The 19210-nt window shown below is 36.6% G+C and overlaps 2 protein-coding genes and 1 pseudogene across 2 annotated transcripts; all 3 read right to left on the reverse strand.

Moving 5' to 3' along the window:
* Positions 1-365: 365 nt before the first annotated feature.
* Positions 366-3688, reverse strand: LOC131161985 (CO(2)-response secreted protease-like; annotated as a pseudogene).
* A 3032-nt stretch (positions 3689-6720) lies between these two features.
* LOC131162877 (uncharacterized) lies at positions 6721-7513 on the reverse strand. The gene is made up of 2 exons (XM_058119482.1): positions 7346-7513; positions 6721-7218 (listed from the first exon to the last, which is right to left on the reverse strand). The coding sequence occupies exons 1-2, from the start codon at positions 7511-7513 to the stop codon at positions 6721-6723; spliced, it is 666 nt and encodes a 221-aa protein (XP_057975465.1).
* Positions 7514-13008: 5495 nt separating this feature from the next.
* On the reverse strand, positions 13009-17724 carry LOC131162878 (CO(2)-response secreted protease-like). Its single transcript, XM_058119483.1, has 9 exons — positions 17534-17724; positions 16854-17116; positions 16561-16672; positions 15887-16394; positions 14560-14654; positions 14227-14469; positions 14005-14119; positions 13683-13893; positions 13009-13580 (listed from the first exon to the last, which is right to left on the reverse strand). Exons 1-9 carry the CDS (start codon positions 17722-17724, stop codon positions 13009-13011), a joined length of 2310 nt encoding a protein of 769 aa, XP_057975466.1.
* Positions 17725-19210: the final 1486 nt, after the last annotated feature.

Below are 19210 nucleotides of genomic sequence, written 5' to 3' on the forward strand. Positions count from 1 at the left end.
ATGTAAATAAAGTGCATTTGTCATTTCAAGATATTGGACAAAAGATGGTACAACTGCAGCTGGAACCAACAGCATTTTCCTGCTTATAGACCTCATATAACTTTTCTTTATGGATTGCAAGCAGCGAACTAGTACAACACTAATGTTGTTAAAGTTTGGGTTAGGAACATTTTGGGTGATGTTCCTCTTGTTTTTTTGCCATTTTCTCTTTACGATAGTACACTGAACTTGTAGGACTACATAAAGTGGTATTCTTTTCTCAGTTCACATGACATACCATTTAAAAGAGTACAGAATGAGTCGATAATCTGCAACTTTACCCAAGCCCTACACTTTATTATCATAGTTATCTGCAACTTTTAGTGCTAAGTGCTGACAACAAATGGACTACGAACTCTATACTTTCCACTAGTCCATAAAATTGACCCAAATGCTTGTCCATCAAATAGGGAAGATTCTAAGTATGAGAAAGTCACTTGGTAACTCAGTTTCTTTGTTTTCTTTGAAAATTGTAGTTTATTGGGTACCACCTCGACTTTCAATCCAGTAGGTGCTTCCACGCTTACTGTGTAAATTGTTCCATCATCAGCCCCAACATTTGTAACGGTTCGACTCACTGTCTTCCTTTGTTTTGCGCCAAATTTGGAGATTGCTATTGATGGGTAGTTGATGCTAGAGATTAAATCAGTAGTTGTGTTATTGGGACATGCAAATCCGTTGGGTAGGTTTGGCGAGATCAGTTTAATTGTGGATAAATCATAACCATAATAGCACAGAAACAACAAGTAATCAATGGTATATGTCTCGTAAACTAAGCCTGGTTGTAATGACCTCAATGGGTTTACCTCCCCAGCACCATAATCATAAGGAGTGGCTTCTGAACCCGAATCAGTCATAATTTGCGCCCTTAAATTGTTTGTTTGTGTTGCTGCAAATTTAGAATGTAAAAAGGAGATATTTAATCCTACATGAGGTAGTTCATATCAATTGATTTGATGCTTGACATTAAAACCCAACCTGTAGTCATGATGGCTGATCTGATTGCCGAGGGACTCCATGTGGGGTTCTCAGATTTGATTCTTGCAGCAATCCCTGAAACATGTGGACAAGACATAGATGTTCCTGAGATTATGTTAAATAGCGGAGGCCTTTGTCCTTTCGGAGCTAGTGACATATCGCTCCCAGTCCATGCTGCTAGAATGTTCACCCCTGGTGCTGCAATGTCAGGCTACGAAAGGACACATGCAGAGTCATATTAGACTGGTTATTGAAATAATTATTGAGAGAGAGAGAGAGAGAGAGAGAGAGAGAGAGAGAGAGAGTGAGTGCCTTGAGAAGGTTTGTTATGGTGGCTGGAGGGCCTCTGGATGAGAAGTAGGCGACGATAGGGGCCGGCTTATTTTTTGTGACAGTTTCAGTGGGTAGAATTGTAGCGGTTGGATTCCTTCGAAAAATTTGAAGCTTATCAACAATGAGATATTGCCTAGAATTTCTTGTGTTGTGTGTTTTTTGCGCACAATGTGTAGTGTCATGAATTACCTGGTTGAATTGATATAGGAGAGGATCTGAGCTGCATCATTTGAGCTGATTATAGCCGTTGGAAAAGAAATGGAATTAAAAGCTACGTCTCTTATCTGATCATCCACCAAGACCAGTCCAATCCCTCCTAAGCTCATGACTTGTTGCACCTTATCTTCCACAGGGTAAAAGTATTCAGCAGCACTTTCACAGAGAACAATATTCCCCTTTATCTTATCCCCGTCTAGTGAATTTTCCTCGCATTTTCTAAATCAGTAGATATTTATTTCTTAGAAAAGATAGATAAATGCCATCATCAAAACAAATTAGATGTATTTGAGAAGTGGAATTTCGATATACATGTATACCTTGCCTCATCTTTGCTGCCAGGTTTCCTTGCAGCTGATTTGGCATGCACCAATGGGTATATTGGGGATTTTTCGGTAGTTGCAAAATGTATGCCCTCTCCCTGTGGTTATGCAGTCAAACGTCATATAGGATTAGGGGATTTTTGGAGTTTTTAAAATGGGATTGTATACCTCCACTTAAAAAAAGGTTCTTTTGGGTTGGTTCTACAAAAGATAAGAGGCCTTTCTTTAATTCCTTTTCTTTTTTGGGGGGCGGGTGGGATGGGGGGAAGCCCCCATGGGAATATAACAATGACGTTAATGAAATCAGAAGAGAACAAGCACCTTAATGACCTTGTTTCTCCTAGCACAACATTAGACTGAAAACTCCGGTCAATTGTGGTTGCAGCAACAGTTAGAATCCATGGAGCTCCGTTTGTTACTGTTTTTGGTCCAGGCCCATCATTCCCTGCTGAGCAAACCACAAGAATCCCTTTCTCAACCGCATGGAATGCTCCAATGGCAATTGGATCATCTGATAAATTAGGCTCCCAAGGCGCTGATGAACCAAGTGACAGTGATAACACATCAACACCATCTGAAATTGCATCATCGAATGCTGCTAGGATATTGGACCCACGACACAATCCACTGGGTGAACATACCCTATAAATAGCTATCCTGGATTTGGATGACCCCCCCGTGGCAGTCCCTATTGCTAGGCCATAATATGATGCATTAGGAATCATTGCCCCGGCAGCAGTCGAGGCAACATGTGTGCCGTGCCCATGGAAATCTCTAGGTGTTTGATACTTCTTTTGTTTGTTGTCTGGATCACTATAATATCTCGCCCCGATTAGCTTTCTGGATCACAAATCAAAATTAAAGTTTCAAAATTAACAAAAAAAGAGAATGGTACTTGAAGTGAGACTGAGAATAAGAATAAGATGGAGTCAATTTACTTATTACAGTCGGAAGAACTAAAGCGAGCCCCTTTCATGCAAACCCCTTTCCATCGCGATGGAATTGGACTCATATCCTTATCGCTGAAACTCTCGGACTCTGGCCAAATACCTATATTCCATAAGCATGTGTGACTGAATGAATGAAATTTGCATCCAATAAAATTTTTATGTTTTTGGCAATTGACTCCATACAAATAATAAAATCTAGGATCACCTGTATCCAAGATGCCAATAATAGTATCTGATCCATGGAATTGCAAACCAGAGTTGGAATTGTAGTTAGCACTAGTTTCTAAATTATTTTGATTGAGGAAATCCCAAGATCGGGTTGTGTGGAGTGGCAGGAGTGGGTCAGGAAACACTGATAGAACTCCTGGTTGTTGAGCAATTGAGTGTGCCTCATCTTTTGTTAGACGAGCTGCAATGCCGGAAAAACCATTTTTATAATTGTGTACCACCGCATTTTGTTTCCTGTTAAATCATAAAATCCATTTCAAATTAATGATTGGCCAATTACTATGCTACTTTTGGTTGAAAACATTAGATCAGCGCCCTAAAATCGATAATATACTCGAGATATTTAAGGCTCCAGTAATGTGGCATTCATTCAAATGATATTGTGCGCGCGCGTGCACGCGCACACACACACACACACACGCACCTTACTGACAGATAATTGAGAAGATGAAGATGGTCAGCTCTAGAGGAACCATTTGCTGTAGTAGCAGCACCCATGTACACAATGTAAATCCCATTCTTACTCTCCTCTATATCACCTTTTCTACTTTCCCCCAGAAATGAAGGAAAGAAAAGTGATGAGAGAAATAGGAAGAAAAACGTCAATGTGAAGCCTTTCATGTCTCATTTACTGTATCCACTCTTCTCTGTGTCTCCAATTTGGGGCTTAAACTCTCTCCAGTTAAGGGTTTATAGGGCGATGGTAAACTTGTTTGGTGGGCTGCTGCCTAAACACCACTCAAGCACCTCAGCCTCCACCCAATGGATGGAAGTGAAGATCTTGTCAACCCATTAAGGGATTTATATAACTATTTCACGTTATTTGGGTGGATTAGGCAACACTTTTTATATGGTTTTGAGCTAGCCCTTAATGTCATTTAGATGTTCCCATTCATACATGCTCTCTAGAAGGGAAAGGAAGGCATGTTTCAGTGTATATGCATGTTTCGTACCCACTGCAGTCGCTGGGCTCTGGCGTCTAAATCGAATGCAATGAAATTAGTGCATTCGGAATTAAACTTATTGTTTGATTTTATATGTTTCTAAATTAAATTTTCATTCCATTACATTCCTATTTCATTTCATTACGTGAATGGAACATGATGTGAGATCTTTGATTTGCATGGCAGGGAGCCATTTGTAGAGAAACTTATTTTGGCATTGACGGTGAAAGTTGCTTATTATTTTATTTGTGTTGAGCCCCCAAATGGCTGGCTGATTAGATTCATATATGATATGAATGATTTGTGGTTCAATGAGCGTCCCAATTGATGATTATAAAAACAGTCGCACACAGAGATCAACTAGCCTGCCACTTATTGTATAGTGAGAATGGCGAGTGACGCAGATTCCACAACACCAGAACCAGGGAGCTGAATTTATCATCTTCAAGTTTATTCATTAAAATTTTAATTTAATTCGAGATTGACTCGAGTTTAAATGGAGTGTTCAGTATATTTGATCAAGCTTATTCCTTGAGATATTATTTAAGTTCGAGCCAAATTTGAATTTGGCTATTGAGTTTTAATTAGCTTTAACTAAAAAAAATTGATTTTCAAAAATTTATTAGACAAATGTATCTAAGCCTTTCTTTCTTTTTTTTTTTGGTTGTAATTACCTAGCAAATTAAAATCATCTGGAAAAAAAAATATTGTGTGTGTGGATAGATAGGAGAGAAAAGCTTAAAAAATGTATTTTTTTTTTTGGATTACGCACTGGGTTTCCAAGTGTCCGTTTTACGGTCCACGTGACTAATCTCGCGCTCCTTGAAGCCGACCCCACAACTCCAAAGGGAGGTAAATTTCAGGAATTCAGGGGCGGAAATAAACCCAGGAGGGTTTGAACACCTGATTTCGTGAAAGACACTCCCACAGCCTGCACTACCACCTGAACCACATCCTGGAGTTAAAGAAAAAAAGTATTTTTCTTACTTTGCGTTTGTGAGCATGAATTTTGGATCTTAAATTTAGATTTGGGTGGATTAATTTGGACAAATTTTTGTATAATTTTGTAATGTATCTTTTCTAAAATCAATACAAATTCAAGTCGAGGGTTTTTCAAACACGTGATTGATTTTCTTACATTTGTTTTTTGGTTTTTTTTTTTTATTTTTTTTCTTTTGTGAGAAGTTTTTGATCATGAGAAAGAAGGTTGATACACATATTGTTTTAGGTAAATTTGAATATTTATTTTTTAATGTTCACCTTAATTCAACTATAGATATTCTGAAATTTAAGGAAATTTCTTGATGTTGAAACTCGTATATAAATGCGATGCGATCTATATTCGTGGAAAATTTGTCATGTTTAATTGAAGGTGAAATCATATATTTTGTTAAGCTCAAAGTTGGGGAGTTATTAAATATATTGTATCAAAATTAATAAGATATGGATCTAAGGCAACTCATTTGTATCTCCTATAAATTTTTTGTTCCACTTGAGGCAAATGGTAAAATCCTAGGATGGTACATCTTCAATCCAGAGAACCATTCTAGACTGGTCGGAAGACTGCAAGGCGTTCCCGAGTTGCTTGTAAATTTAAAGTAGCAATACGTAGTTTGAGACTCATTATAAAAGAAAGGTGGTTCAAAATTGGTTGGGCATCAATGAACAATAGAAATATGTTTTGATCATCCTAAACTTAGCCAAGACAGATAGCCTCTTTCTTTTCCTTCTCCATACATTATTATAGAACCTTTTGAGTGAGGATCAAGCGATGATAAAGGTTGTGCGAGGTTTTAGAACCTTTGGTCATTAAGGATTGGTGGTCTTTAACAAAATGTTATCATGGTGTTTAGGCTGAGAATTTGTTATTAACTTGATCTACTGATGAAATCGTTAGTCACTAAGGTTTTGTATGGAACCGAGAAAATTTAAGGAAAAGGAAAGGAAAATATCAAGAAATTCATATTTTATGTTTGATTATTAAGGAAAATGAGAAAGAAAATAAAAATATACCAATTCTATGAATACAAAATTTTGATTTTACGCATCATTAATATTTAGTTTTTTCTAATTTTTATTCATATTAAAATAAATTTTTATTTTTTTAGTATTTAATAGAGAAGAAAAATATGATGAAAAATGAATTTTCTCCTTATTTTCTTTTCTTTCATTTTTTTCAAGCAAAATTCTTGATTCAAATGGATTACACGACAGTGGTCTTTAACAAAATTTTCTTGAGTAGATCATGTTTCGGTTGAGTGATCTTCGTTATGTTGAATTAGTGATGAAATACTTGATATAACTTCTTAATCAGTTGGTTGTTGGGGTGGATCTATGCGCAAGAATCACACATGAGCAAAATAGACAACCCAAAATAAACATACACATATATATATATATATATATATATATATATATATACATGGATTATGGCGGGGGGGGGTGAAAGTCAAGCAGAGGTGGCTGCAATTTCAGCATGGTAGGCATGGTTGGTGGGTGCCATTCTCCAACATCAACGAATGCGGCTGGGTTGGTGCAGCTGCCAACTCCATTATGAGCCACACCCTAACAATCTCAACCTTGGTGAGTATCAACTCCCAAGTCCACAACTCCACCTTGATGTGAACTCTATCAAGGCAAATCTTCAAAACTTGGTTCAAATGTCTGAACCATGCAAAGAGCACCGCCTTCTTCATCGGCAAACTGAACTCATCTGTCTGTTCCTGACGACGTGCATCTGTCATCATTTGAGATCAAACCATCAACTAATGTGGTTCCCATCAACTGATAGAGCCTATGAGACTCCTTCCCAATAAATATCATTGAGTCACGTCGAGTCACCTCCATAGTTCCACCCGCAAGAGAGATTTGACAACCCTTAGAATCCAACCGACTAAGGGAGATCAAATTTCTTCGCATATTTGGAAGGAAGTTTACGCCATCCAAAATACGGACCGCTCCAATAGGCGTCTTCAGCTTCACATATCCAATCCCTCTGACATGGTATGAAGACCCATCACAGAGTGATACCATACTGCGGACTTTTTTGAAAGAATGGAAAAATTCTTTCTTAAAACAAACATGAATTGAACTCTTAGAGTCCAAAACCCATGCATCATCTTTTGGACTGGTAGGAGCATTTATGTTCTTTCTCATCAATTTCCGACACTCCCTCTTCATATGGCCGTACTTCTTGCAGTATAAACACTACACATCATTTCGATTGATTTGCCGATGTAAGCTGCTTGCCGTTACAAGGACCTTATTATTATCATGCCATGTGACATGCTCCGATACCTTGACACCATCTCGTGTCTTCTTTTCTTCTTCATACCATTTCGATCTTCACAGTTCCTTTTGAAGTGACCCTTTTTATCACACCAATAGCATACAACCTCGCTCGTATCTCGTCCTTTTGGTTTTGAATGCCATTGTTTATCTCCAAGCTTTCGATCTTTGCTTCTTCCTTGTCTCTCACTATTAGCCACCAAAGCATGCTCATGAGAAGTCACAACTGGCTTTTTTTAGCGTCTTAGAATCTTGAAGTGATGCCATCACATCATCCAACATCAAGGTATCATTCCCCACAAGCAATGTAATTACCAAACCATCAAATGAAGCTGGTAAAGATGGCAAAAGTAGAAGCGCCTTACCCTCTTCATCAATTTTCATGCCGAGGCTAAATAATTGGGTTAAAATCTTGTTGAAATCATTTGTGTGATAAAAAAGACTACTTCTCTCGTTCATTCGGAGTTGATAAAGTTTCTTCTTCAGAATCAACTTATTAGTAAGGGACTTCGACATATACCTCTGCTCCAATTTCTTCCAGAGCTCCACCGGTGAAGTCTCGTCTAACACAAAATATTTGACTTCATTTTCCAAACATAATTAGATTGTGCTAACCATTTTCATCTCCAATTCGATCCAATCATCATCTTTGATATCATCGGGCTTCTTCCTGATTAGTGGCTTGATCAAGCCTTATTGAACCAAAATATCCTTTACTGTGCGTTCCGTCCATCAAACTTCTCCACTTCAAATTTTGAAGTGCTAACACTTGCCATTCTGCTCTGAATCTCACAAAACGGAGACCGCCAATTGCTCTGGAACAGCTGAAAACCTTAGAAATTGTTCAATTCGTTCGAAAAATCGACCCAAAATGGCTTCGAAAAGTCTGGTCAAACTTCTGGTCAAAATGGTCAAACTCCAGTCAACTCTCCGTTAAACTTGACGGAATATTCCCTCTGTTAACGGAATATACTTGACGCCATTAACTATCATTGACATTATTACTTGACACCATCTGTTGGCGTGGCCGTGTGGGGCCCACGTGCTGACGTGGCACTAGGTCTCTGGTTGCTGACGTGTCCCAGATCCCGACTGATGTGGCTTGTTGACGCGGATGTCGACGTCACACTGACGTTAACTGTCTCCTTCCTTCAGCCTTGCCATTCACTCACCATCGCGTGGGCACGCATGAGGACACTTACCGATTACCAGTGGCTGGTGAAGGCGCGTAAGGGCATGTGGCAGCATCGTCTCTCCGTCGGTGGCGTGTGTGGCGTCCTCTGAGCTCCGTTTGAGCTCTAGTTACCATCGTTGGCTTCATCTCAACAAGGTGAACACGATGGTGGCCTCAAAACTGAGTTTTGAGCTACTCGGTAGAGGCTCTGAATCGGCTATTTTGCTCAAATTTGGCGATTTTGCTCCAACCTTACTCTGATACCAATTGTTGAGGTGGATTTATGAGCAACAACCACACATGAGCAAAATAGACAACCAAAAAATGGAACACCGGATTTTACGTGGTTCAGTCCACTCTGACCTACATCCACGGAGCACACACCAATTCACTATAATTAGGAAAATTACAAGGAGGAGGAGGAGGCTACTGCCCTCAACTCTAACTCTCTCTCTCTCTCTCTCTCTCTCACACACACACACACACACAACACACTTTCTCCTCACACACTACGCACGTAGCTTCTGCACACCTCACAACTCTGCACTTCCCTCTGTTCTGCACACACCACACCACACAACGCACAGATTACATACACATACATCACATATATATATATATATATATATATATATATATATATATATATATATATATATATATATATGTATATACATGGATGGGGGGTGAAAGTCAAGCAAAGGTGGCTGTAATTTCAGTATGGTAGGCATGGTTGGTGGCCGCCGTTCTCCAACATCAACGAATGCGGTTGGATTGGTGTGGCTGCTAACTCCATTATGAGCCACACCCTAACATTGGTGGCGAAGTTAGTGATCAAATCAATATAGACATACTTGTCTTTGTGAAATTGCAATGCTTTTAATTTAATAAATTTCATGTAGCACTTAGATTATAACTCAATCTTTTTGTTGCACCCCAACTTATTTACTCTTGGGGGAGGTGGCACTCCACTCCATACACACAAGTACGCACCCATGTATTTATTTATTTATTTATTTTTTTCCATTATTTTTATGTTGGTTGGTGAAGACCTTCAATATGGTTGCTTCTTTGCAAAATGCAATATCATTATTATCCTACTCACTTGTTGAAAAATCAGGTATGATACAACTTGAATGGTTTATTTATATATTTATTTCTTAAGAGTCTGTTTGGTATGATTGTTATTTTTTTAATTTTCTGTTTCTATTTTTATTGTAACGACCTACTTAATTTTACCATTTTTTTTTTCTTTCTATAACAATATAATAATCCTGACATATCATAATCCACTTGGACCCAAGGTACCAGGAGTACACCTAAAATACAGTACGGAAGCCTATGCAGTAGGGAACGTAAAATCGTATACATACCAAACTATCAATCAACACAATACTAGAGTTTACTACAACCGTCATATAATTATACACATCCCAAAATATCCCAAAAAGGGTCCTAGGGTCACCTCCCAAATCCATCCGACCATGGCAAAAAGACTTACCCTTCAGGTAAGGTAGGACTATCGAACTCTAGCACTGCAGAACTTTATCCGCTCTTCTATCTGGAGCTCCTGAAATTATTATATAATTTGGGGTGAGACACCTCTCAATAAGGGAAATAAACTAATATCAATGTGTGACAATATGAGTATTTTCATGTTATGCATATAACAGTTTATATACATACTTGATAAATCTATCTGTATCATATTTGGAAAACATATATATAATCATAACATGGTATAACATACTGAATTTCCATACATATAAATTATCTCATATAACTGTACATAGAAAACATCCTGGATGGTTAGTTGGATGGTGTCATGTCTTACCCCCACATGACTGAATTGTGCGGTCTGAAGGCGGGACTTGACAATGGCTGACCGACCACTGCCGAATCAAAAGCAAAAGTGTGTAAATACGATGAGTCTACCTCTACTGGTCCGTACACCAGGGGCGCCAAGACTACAATAAACCACATCGACTGCCATTCTCCCACTGTCCCGTACGGCAAGTGGTAGCACTAACATATCATGATCGTGATCATATAGCTATGGTACCGTGCTCGTGAAAACCTAAATCAAGCAAATCAGGTTCTGATAACATATAACATATTTCCAAATAGTGATACATGACTATTCATAATAATAACTGTCAAGTTAATATCATCATATAATTTTCATAACATAACATGAAAATCTTCGACCCTTATGCCGGCATTTTGTATTTTATCATTCACGGCCCGTATGCCGTATTACATTTCAAATAAAATTCTCGGTTCGTACGCCTACATATCATAACAAAATCCTCGGCCCATACACCGACATATTATATAAAAACCTCTGCATCATTTTAACATTCTTCTGAAATAGTGAACCATATTTGTTGTGAACATAATATTCCATGGTAAGTTTTACTCATGCCACATGAATAAGATATTATTCACATTTAAATCATATCATTATTTACAGCAGTATTTTTCAAACATAATACTACAATATACTTAATTTCCTGAAATTAAATGCTATAAAATTATACATATATTTCTATGAAAAGCAACTGACTTAGTTTATCCCCTTACTTGATTCCTGAAAAGTTCCTAAAATAAATCAGTCCTGCACCCGCAGGGTTCCTCGTTCAACATCCTGAAAATAACATCTCTCAGAACAAAACTTCAATATTTTCTTGACTACCACAATTTCTATAACTGCAGAAAAGTCAAACATTGAATACAAAGTCTTACCCTAAACTTGGGATGGAGTTCAAGTTAGCCCCACCAATGATCCACTCCAGCAGACTTGAAAAGAACCTCCCCAGGAGTGTTATGGCGGTTTCGGATTATCGATGCGGTGAAGAACGGACCCAGAAACTTAGAGAGAAGGGAGGAGAACCGAAGAGGAGAGAGAAAGTTTGAGTTCCTTGAATGTTTTGCGCTGAAATCCAAGTTTAGAACTTTTTATACACTGGACTTCCTCGATGAGGCCACGAAGGTAGTTCGTCGACGAACACCTATTACTCGTCGACGAAATTCAGAACTGGATATAACCTCTTGGTATCTTCTCGTCGACGAGACACGTCCCCGTCGACGATCCCCTCAAGCATGTTCGTCGACGAACATCATGTATTCGTCGATGAGACCTTTGTTTAAAATATTCAAATACAATTTCCTTTTCCCCCTTCTTTCATTGTTTAAATATCATAATTCTCCGGATCACTACATTTATATAGTGAAAAAATAAATTATAAAAATATGTTTGATTATGTTGGCAATTTTTTTTTTTTTTTTTGTTATTGATTTTTAACTATTTACAAAAAAAAAATTGAAAATCAGATTTTATGATTTTGAGTTATTTTGGCAATCTATTGTCAAAAATTTTAATATCCGAATTAAATCATTCATTTTATATACTTTAAAATAAAAATAAAATGATAATATAAATTTAAATGTAATTAAAATAAAAATATACATAAATTTCAAAAAATAATAATAAAGCCAATTACAATACAATTTTACTATTTCTCAATTGTCATGTCTAATACAAATTTTATTGTAAAGTAGGTTTTCAAAGTATGACAATTAAATAAAATAATTATAATCATTTTTATTTTTATTATAGTATTTTTAAATGTGTACTATTTTGAAATTTTATTATTTTAATCATATTCTTATAATTATTTGATTTAAAGACAAAATGAGCATTTTTTAACTAAATTTTTAATTTGTTTTAATTTTATAAATATTAACCAAACAGGTTGTTGATTTTGGTTTTTTAGCTTCTATTTCTAATTTTAAATGAGCATTTTTAACTAAGTTTCAATTTATTTTAATTTTATAAATATTAATCAAATAGGTTGTTGATTTTTGATTTTTAGTTTATATTTCTAGTTTTTAGTTTTTGTTTATGTAATTTTTGACATTAACCCCAAATGGCTCCTAAAATTTTTGTTCTGATTTTTTAGATCCCTCTTTTTACAGTTTCTATAAGGGATTGAAAACATGGATCACAAGTACTAACCGTGCATCATCTTAAAACTTCCAAGTATTATTAGGCTTTGTAAACTCTTTTGACACATGTTTAGTTATGTTGTGCTAGAACTAACTTGGGTTTCTTTGGAAAGTAAGGAAACCTGACCCATTCAATTTTTTGTTTGTTAGGGGTCAGAACAATTAGATTTAGGCCAAAATGTTCTCCAATGCCTTTCTCTCCTGTATAGCTTCTTTTATCAAAGCCACCACTAATGCATATCTCTATGAAGATCAACGTAAACACTTGCATGTGCTTACTTATAAGTCCCGAGTACATTTTGTTTTTTTTTAAGATTGATTGACTTTGACTGTTACAAGATTTATATTAAAGAGGTTTATGTTTTTTAGCTACAATGAACAGTTTGGAGGAAGTTCACATGTCTTTTCTGTGCTAGTGTGCTCTTAGATACTAGAAATCACCCAAAATGGCATATTTTAGATATCCATACAAGATAGTTCTTTTATTAGGAAATGAAAAAGTACAATTTACCAGACTTTTTCAGATCTTAACCACTCCTATTGCTAACAACAAATGGACTTCGGACTATATACTTGCCATTAGTCCATGTAATTGACCCAAATGCATCTCCTTTGAATGCAGCAGATTTTGATAGTGAGAAAGTCACTTGGTAACTCAACTTATTTGTATTCTTCATAAATTGTAGTTTATTCGGCACTACTTTGACATTCATTCCGCTTGGTGCATCAATACTTGCTGTATAAATTGTTTCATCACTAGCCCCAACGTTCGTAACGGTTCTAGTCACTACCTTGCTTCCTTTTCCATCAAACTTGGAGATGGTTATTGATGGGTAGTTGATATTGGAGATTAAGTCACTAGTTGAATTCTTGGGACAAGCAAATCCATCAGGTAGGGTCGGCGAGATTAGTTTAATCTTTGATAAATCATATCCATAATAACAAAGAAACAGCAAGTAATCAATTTTGTCTGTCTCGTAGACTAGCCCTGGCTGTAGTGATCCCAATGGGCTTATCTCTCCTGCACCATAATCGAAAGGAGTGGCTTCCAAACCAGAATCAATTGTTATTCGGGCCTTCAAATTATTTGTCTGAGTTGCTGCAAATTAAAGGGAATATTATTCAATGTTGAAGAATTGAGAAACACGAATTGCAATGTTGCTCACATACATTGGCTTGATAGCTAAAATTAGATTCTAACCTGTTGTCATAATAGCCGATCTAATTGCAGCGGGGCTCCATGTGGGATTTTGGGATTTGAGTGTGGCAGCGACGCCTGAAACATGTGGACAAGACATCGAAGTTCCTGAGATAATATTAAATAGTGGAGGCTCCTTTCCTTCTGGAGTTTGTGATGTGTCATTGCCAATCCATGCTGCCAAAATGTTCACCCCTGGTGCAGCAATATCAGGCTACAAGAGAAAAAAAATACACATGTAGAGTCATCTTAAGCTGTCCAGTAATTAGTTATAAGTTTGTTTTTCTATGACTTAATTATCCAAACTTTGAGCAAGAGGGATTGCCTTGAGAAGGTTTAATATAGCCGATGAAGGACCTCTTGATGAGAAGTAAGCAATGGTAGGTGCCGGCTTGTATTTTATCACTGTTTTGGTAGGCAGAATAGTAGCCACTGGGTTTCTTGAAAAAATATATATATATAAAGTTCATCAGTAATGAATGCCTTAAATTTTTTTTTTTTTGTGTGTGCGCACAGGTAGAAAAAGATAACTAGTCACATTTATTACTTTGTTGAAGTGATATAAGATAGGATATTAGGAGCGTCCTTTGAAGTGATTACAGACACCGGAAAAGATTTATAGTTAAAAGCAACTACTCCACTTTGATCATCCACCAAAACTAATCCAATTCCTCCTTGGCTCTGCACTTCTTGTATCTTCTGTCTCGAGGAGTAACTTTTGTCATCATTATCACAGAGAACAATTTTCCCCTTTGTCATGTTTTTATCTAGTGAACCTGGATTGCAATTTCTAAACAAATAGATTTGTCTTAGAAAAGCTCGCTGAATGTCACAACGAAAACTAATGGAATGTCTTGAAGAGATGTAAAATTTCTCATACCTTGCTTCATCTTCACTGCTATATTTGGCCGATTTGCCATATAGGAACGGGTACACTGGAGAATTTCCTAGATTGGAAAATTGTATGCCTTCACCCTGCAGTTCGAGTTTTTATAAGAAAACAACAATTGATAAAAACCCGGTCATGTGAAATGCCCATAAACAAATAAAAGAATTATTCACATGAATGTAGTGACATGTCTTGATCATGTACCAAGCTCAAAAATTGGAGAAGAGTGATAAATAATTTTTGATCGGTTTTGGAACAAGGATATCTCTACTGTGTAACTTAGGTCTAGTGTAACATATTAAAAAATATATATATGCGTATATAAACACACTTGTTGCCGACATGTGATGAGTGACATAGGTATTGAAGTCTTCCTATTGATTTTTTGTAGTGTTTTCTTCCTCTCAAATAGTATAGTCTTAATTCCCCTTTCTGTTTTCTATTTTCTTTTAAATTTTAGCTTCTACAATGATTATTTTTTTATGAATGAACCAAGTTACTGATTATGCATATGGTCAAGCATGTGTTACATTTTGTTTAAAATAGACCTTATAGGTATTGAGAGGTAATTGCTTGGAGTTTCTAAGGTGGGATGGTATTATGGAAACTTTCAAAGGGCAATATGTGAAGGTACTGGCCAATTACTACAAGGACTTTCCCTATGTTTGAAGAAGTTTTGGATTTGGATTTGTATTCGGTTTGAATAAAATGTAATATAAAATTGTATTGAAATTTATCCAAATCTATTCAAATTCAAATTTAAAGTGTGAAATTCATGCTCCCAAACACAACGTTTGATGAATTTTCTAACTACATATGAAATGAAAAATTGGTTGACAGATGGATTCTACTATATGAAAAAGTTATTCTATAGTATTTTACATTTCAATTGTTTGCCTAGGCACTTTGACTGAATTAAAGAATATAGTTTCGATGTGGTCCCCTTTTTGTCTTTGAACTTCTTTTTTTTTTTTTTTTAAAGGCTTTGGAAACCCATGTTAGCATACAAATAACAATTAGGGTAAAAAATATTGACCTTTTTAAAAGTTTGAAAAAAAGACATTGACTCTTTAAAATCTTTAAAAAAAAAAATCTTAGGACTATCTTGAAATTTGAGAAAAAGACGGAGAACTCTTTTGTGATATGTTCAAAGAACTAGCTTAGGGAGGGATAGTGTTTCAAAAATCCAATTTTAGAAGATGTTTGTGGGATTCTTAAAACCTAATATGTGCTGGCCCCAACACCTATGCATGTAATATGCAAATACAAAAACAAAAAATGAAATAGAATATGTATGTGTGTGTGTAAAACAAAATACCTTAAAGACTTTGTTTCCTCCTACGACAATATCAGACTCAAAATCTCGGTCAATGGTGGTAGCAGCAACAGTCAAAATCCATGGAGCTTCATTTGTGACAGTTTCAGCGTCAGGCCCATCATTCCCTGCCGAGCAAACGACGGTAATTCCTTTCTCAACTGCATGAAATGCTCCAATGGCAATTGGATCAGTCGATAGATCAGGTTTAAAAAATGATGAAGCACCAAGCGACAGTGATAGCACATCGACACCATCTGCGATTGCGTCATCATATCCTGCCATGATAGAAGACCCAGGGCACCCAATTGGCAAACACACCCTATACATAGCAATCCTTGACTTGGATGATCCACCCACAGCAGTTCCCATTGCCAAGCCATAATACGATGCATTAGGAATCAAACTCCCTGCAGCGGTTGAGGCCACATGTGTACCATGCCCCAAGAAATCCCTAGGCGTTTGATACTCCGATGTGTCGTCACCATAATATCTTGCTCCAATTAGCTTTCTAAATCATAAACCATGTTAAAATTTTAAAATTGACAAAAGGAGAAGATTGAGAGGTCTTTGTTTTGTGAATTCTATTTTGGCTCATGTAGGTAAAACCCGTAAAACACAATGTTGTAGTTAAACACATATTGAATAGGTAGCTAATCAGAGATATAGTGATTTACTTGTTACAATTAGAGGAGTTAAAACGCTTCCCTTCCTCACAAGTTCCTTTCCATCTTGATGGAATTGGATCCATATCGTTGTCACTAAAGCTTTCTGATTCCGGCCAAATACCTATATTTGTTCCATGATTTTTATCAATAATAAAAAAATTAGAATATCACACGCCCGCGCGCGCGCACAAACACATGAAAACAAAATAAAAAAATCATAATTCAACATGCAATGCAAAATCTTTATATTTTTGGTTATTGATATGCTTGCGCACACATAAATACTATGATCAATCAATCACCTGTATCCAATATGCCAATAATAGTGTCTGAACTAGAGGATTGTGAATTAGATGAGTAGGAACTAGAGCTAGCATCAATTATTTGATCGGTTTGATGTTTGAGAAAGTCCCATGAACGAGTTGTGTGAAGTTGCAATAGTGGATCAGGAAACACCGATACAACTCCTGGTTGTTGAGCAATTGACTGTGCTTCTGTCTTTGACAACCGAGCTGCGAAGCCTGAGAAACCATTTTTATAGTTGTGCACGATTGCATCTCTTTTCCTATATTTATCACAAATTCCAATTCAAATTATTAACCCAACCCAAAAAATTATAACTCTAATTAAATTACCCCGCTCTTATTTAGAGCCTTAGGTTTTAAATTATATAAATTTTACAACATAAAAACATAATTATCAAAAGACAGATAAGGGTAAAGACATTTTGTCTCCCTAATAAACTCAAGACTTTCTTTGTTACGGGTCAAGATTTGAAACTTTACTTCCACATTTATAACTTGAAATATGATATTAAAGTTGAGGAAAGACAGAGATGGGTCCAATGTACGGTCCCCACACCATTCTATCAAAAAATAATAATAAATATAAATTATAAGACTACTATCCAAATCTTATGGACCCATTTTCCAATATATGTGTGTGTGTGTGTGTGTATGCATGTAACAAGGCCAGCTATAACCTTCTTAACACAGAGTTGAGAAGATGAAGATGGTCAGCCCTTGGGGAACCATTTCGTGTAGTAGCAGCTCCCATGTACACAATGTAAACACCATCATTCTGTGCTTGATGATCAGCTGCTTTGGCTCCCCGCAGGCATAGAACAAGGAAGATGGCAAAGAGAAACACAGGGAGAAATGAGAAGCCTTTCATTGTTTTTATTATTAACATATATATAATTTGGACTGCGTCCACCCTAGGCCAGCCAGCAAGGTAGCTGCTCTAAGCACACGTGGTGGCTCCTTAGTTTTATTTTTTTTTTCTTAGGTCCCCATAAGCCAGGCGAGGGTTTATATAGGCACGCACGGAGATTGTACAAGATGATACATAACATAACATTTCATAGGGGAATATAGGGGGTAATTGTTATGGTGGGTTTCGTGCGCGTGCGCACTTGACACCACTCTAAGCTCCTCTGGTCCACCAAAGTGCGCCATTGCTTATCTTGCTACCCACTCTTGAGCCCACGGTTGTGCTGCACCTTGTAGCGGTGGTGCACTGGTGGTGGTGGTGTAGAAAGTATGCACATCTTTATATATCGATGAGTTAGCTAGCTTCTCATCGATATACATATATGCACATATTCAGGAAAAGTTGGTAACAGAACAGCACATTCCATTCATGATGGGCGAAAGGAGAATTGCGCATGCCATTTGGATGAGAAGCATATTTCAGTGGAAATTTCCTATACGTTATATACATATGGGTAGAAAATAAAGAGTAATGTCTTGATATATAAGATGGCTATTATGCTTCGTCAAAAGACAGTATCATTTTTTTAAGGAACATGTATTTCAACGATTATAGTGTGTGCGACAATATTAGACTTTCCTTTAGTTTTCATTGGAACCAAAAAGAGAATGCCTCCTTTTGCCTGGGAGAAACAAGAATAGCGAATTCCATGAGGGCTGAGGAATAAGTTAGAAGAGAAACATAGACTCATCAAATTAATTTTAGTCTGATCTTGGATTTGAATTTATATTAGATTTGGATGAAATGTAATATAAAATTTGTATTGAAATTTCTTCAAATTCATTCAAATCTAAATTTAAAGTTTAAAATTCATGCTCCCAAACATAATGTTATTGATTTCCTAATATTTTATCGTACTGCATCTCATCTCTTTGAAGAGAATATCCTTGTTAGTGAAAAAAAAAAGGGGGGGAGGGGGGGGGGGGGGGCGGAAATCATTAAAGGTGTGCACTAAATGTGAGTTACCATAACACTGAAGGATGATTCATCATCCCTTATCACATAAACTTTTTCACATCTTTCAAGATTAAAAGTTAAAACCTTCGACATAAAATTTTCAACATTTAAATTACAACAAAATATCTATTTGTAAGAACATTTACACTATGGAAGTTTGAAGGAAATAGAAGGAATATTAAGAGAAAGTAAATGCAGGCAGAGTAATAGATGAGAAAGGTCTTAGGTCAATCCGGATTCGACCCATTAATAAAATGGGTTAAGCGGGTTTGGATCAGATCACCTGACGGGTGACTCGATTATCTTACTGCATATATAAAAAAAATTTAAATAAAACCTAAATCTACCCTAACCCACTCTCAGCCCCTCTCTGGCTAAGCCCTTAGGACCCTCACGCACTGACGCACAATACGACACAACACGACAACTG

The sequence above is a fragment of the Malania oleifera genome, chromosome 8 (assembly GCF_029873635.1).
Source record: "Malania oleifera isolate guangnan ecotype guangnan chromosome 8, ASM2987363v1, whole genome shotgun sequence".
Classification (NCBI taxonomy): domain Eukaryota; kingdom Viridiplantae; phylum Streptophyta; class Magnoliopsida; order Santalales; family Ximeniaceae; genus Malania; species Malania oleifera.

What these genes read in the sequence shown, in the direction of transcription:
- LOC131162877 (XM_058119482.1), bottom strand. Translation starts at nt 7,513, where the DNA reads ATGAGCATGCTTTGGTGGCTAATAGTGAGAGACAAGGAAGAAGCAAAG. An exon ending in GAACTGTGAAGATCGAAATG is followed by an intron (nt 7,219 to 7,345) that starts GTATGAAGAAGA and finishes AATGATGTGTAG; the next exon opens with TGTTTATACTGCAAGAAGTA.
- LOC131162878 (XM_058119483.1), bottom strand. Translation starts at nt 17,724, where the DNA reads ATGAAAGGCTTCTCATTTCTCCCTGTGTTTCTCTTTGCCATCTTCCTT. An exon ending in TCTTATATCACTTCAACAAA is followed by an intron (nt 14,120 to 14,226) that starts GTAATAAATGTG and finishes TATTTTTTCAAG; the next exon opens with AAACCCAGTGGCTACTATTC. An exon ending in CTATATTAAACCTTCTCAAG is followed by an intron (nt 13,894 to 14,004) that starts GCAATCCCTCTT and finishes TTTCTCTTGTAG; the next exon opens with CCTGATATTGCTGCACCAGG.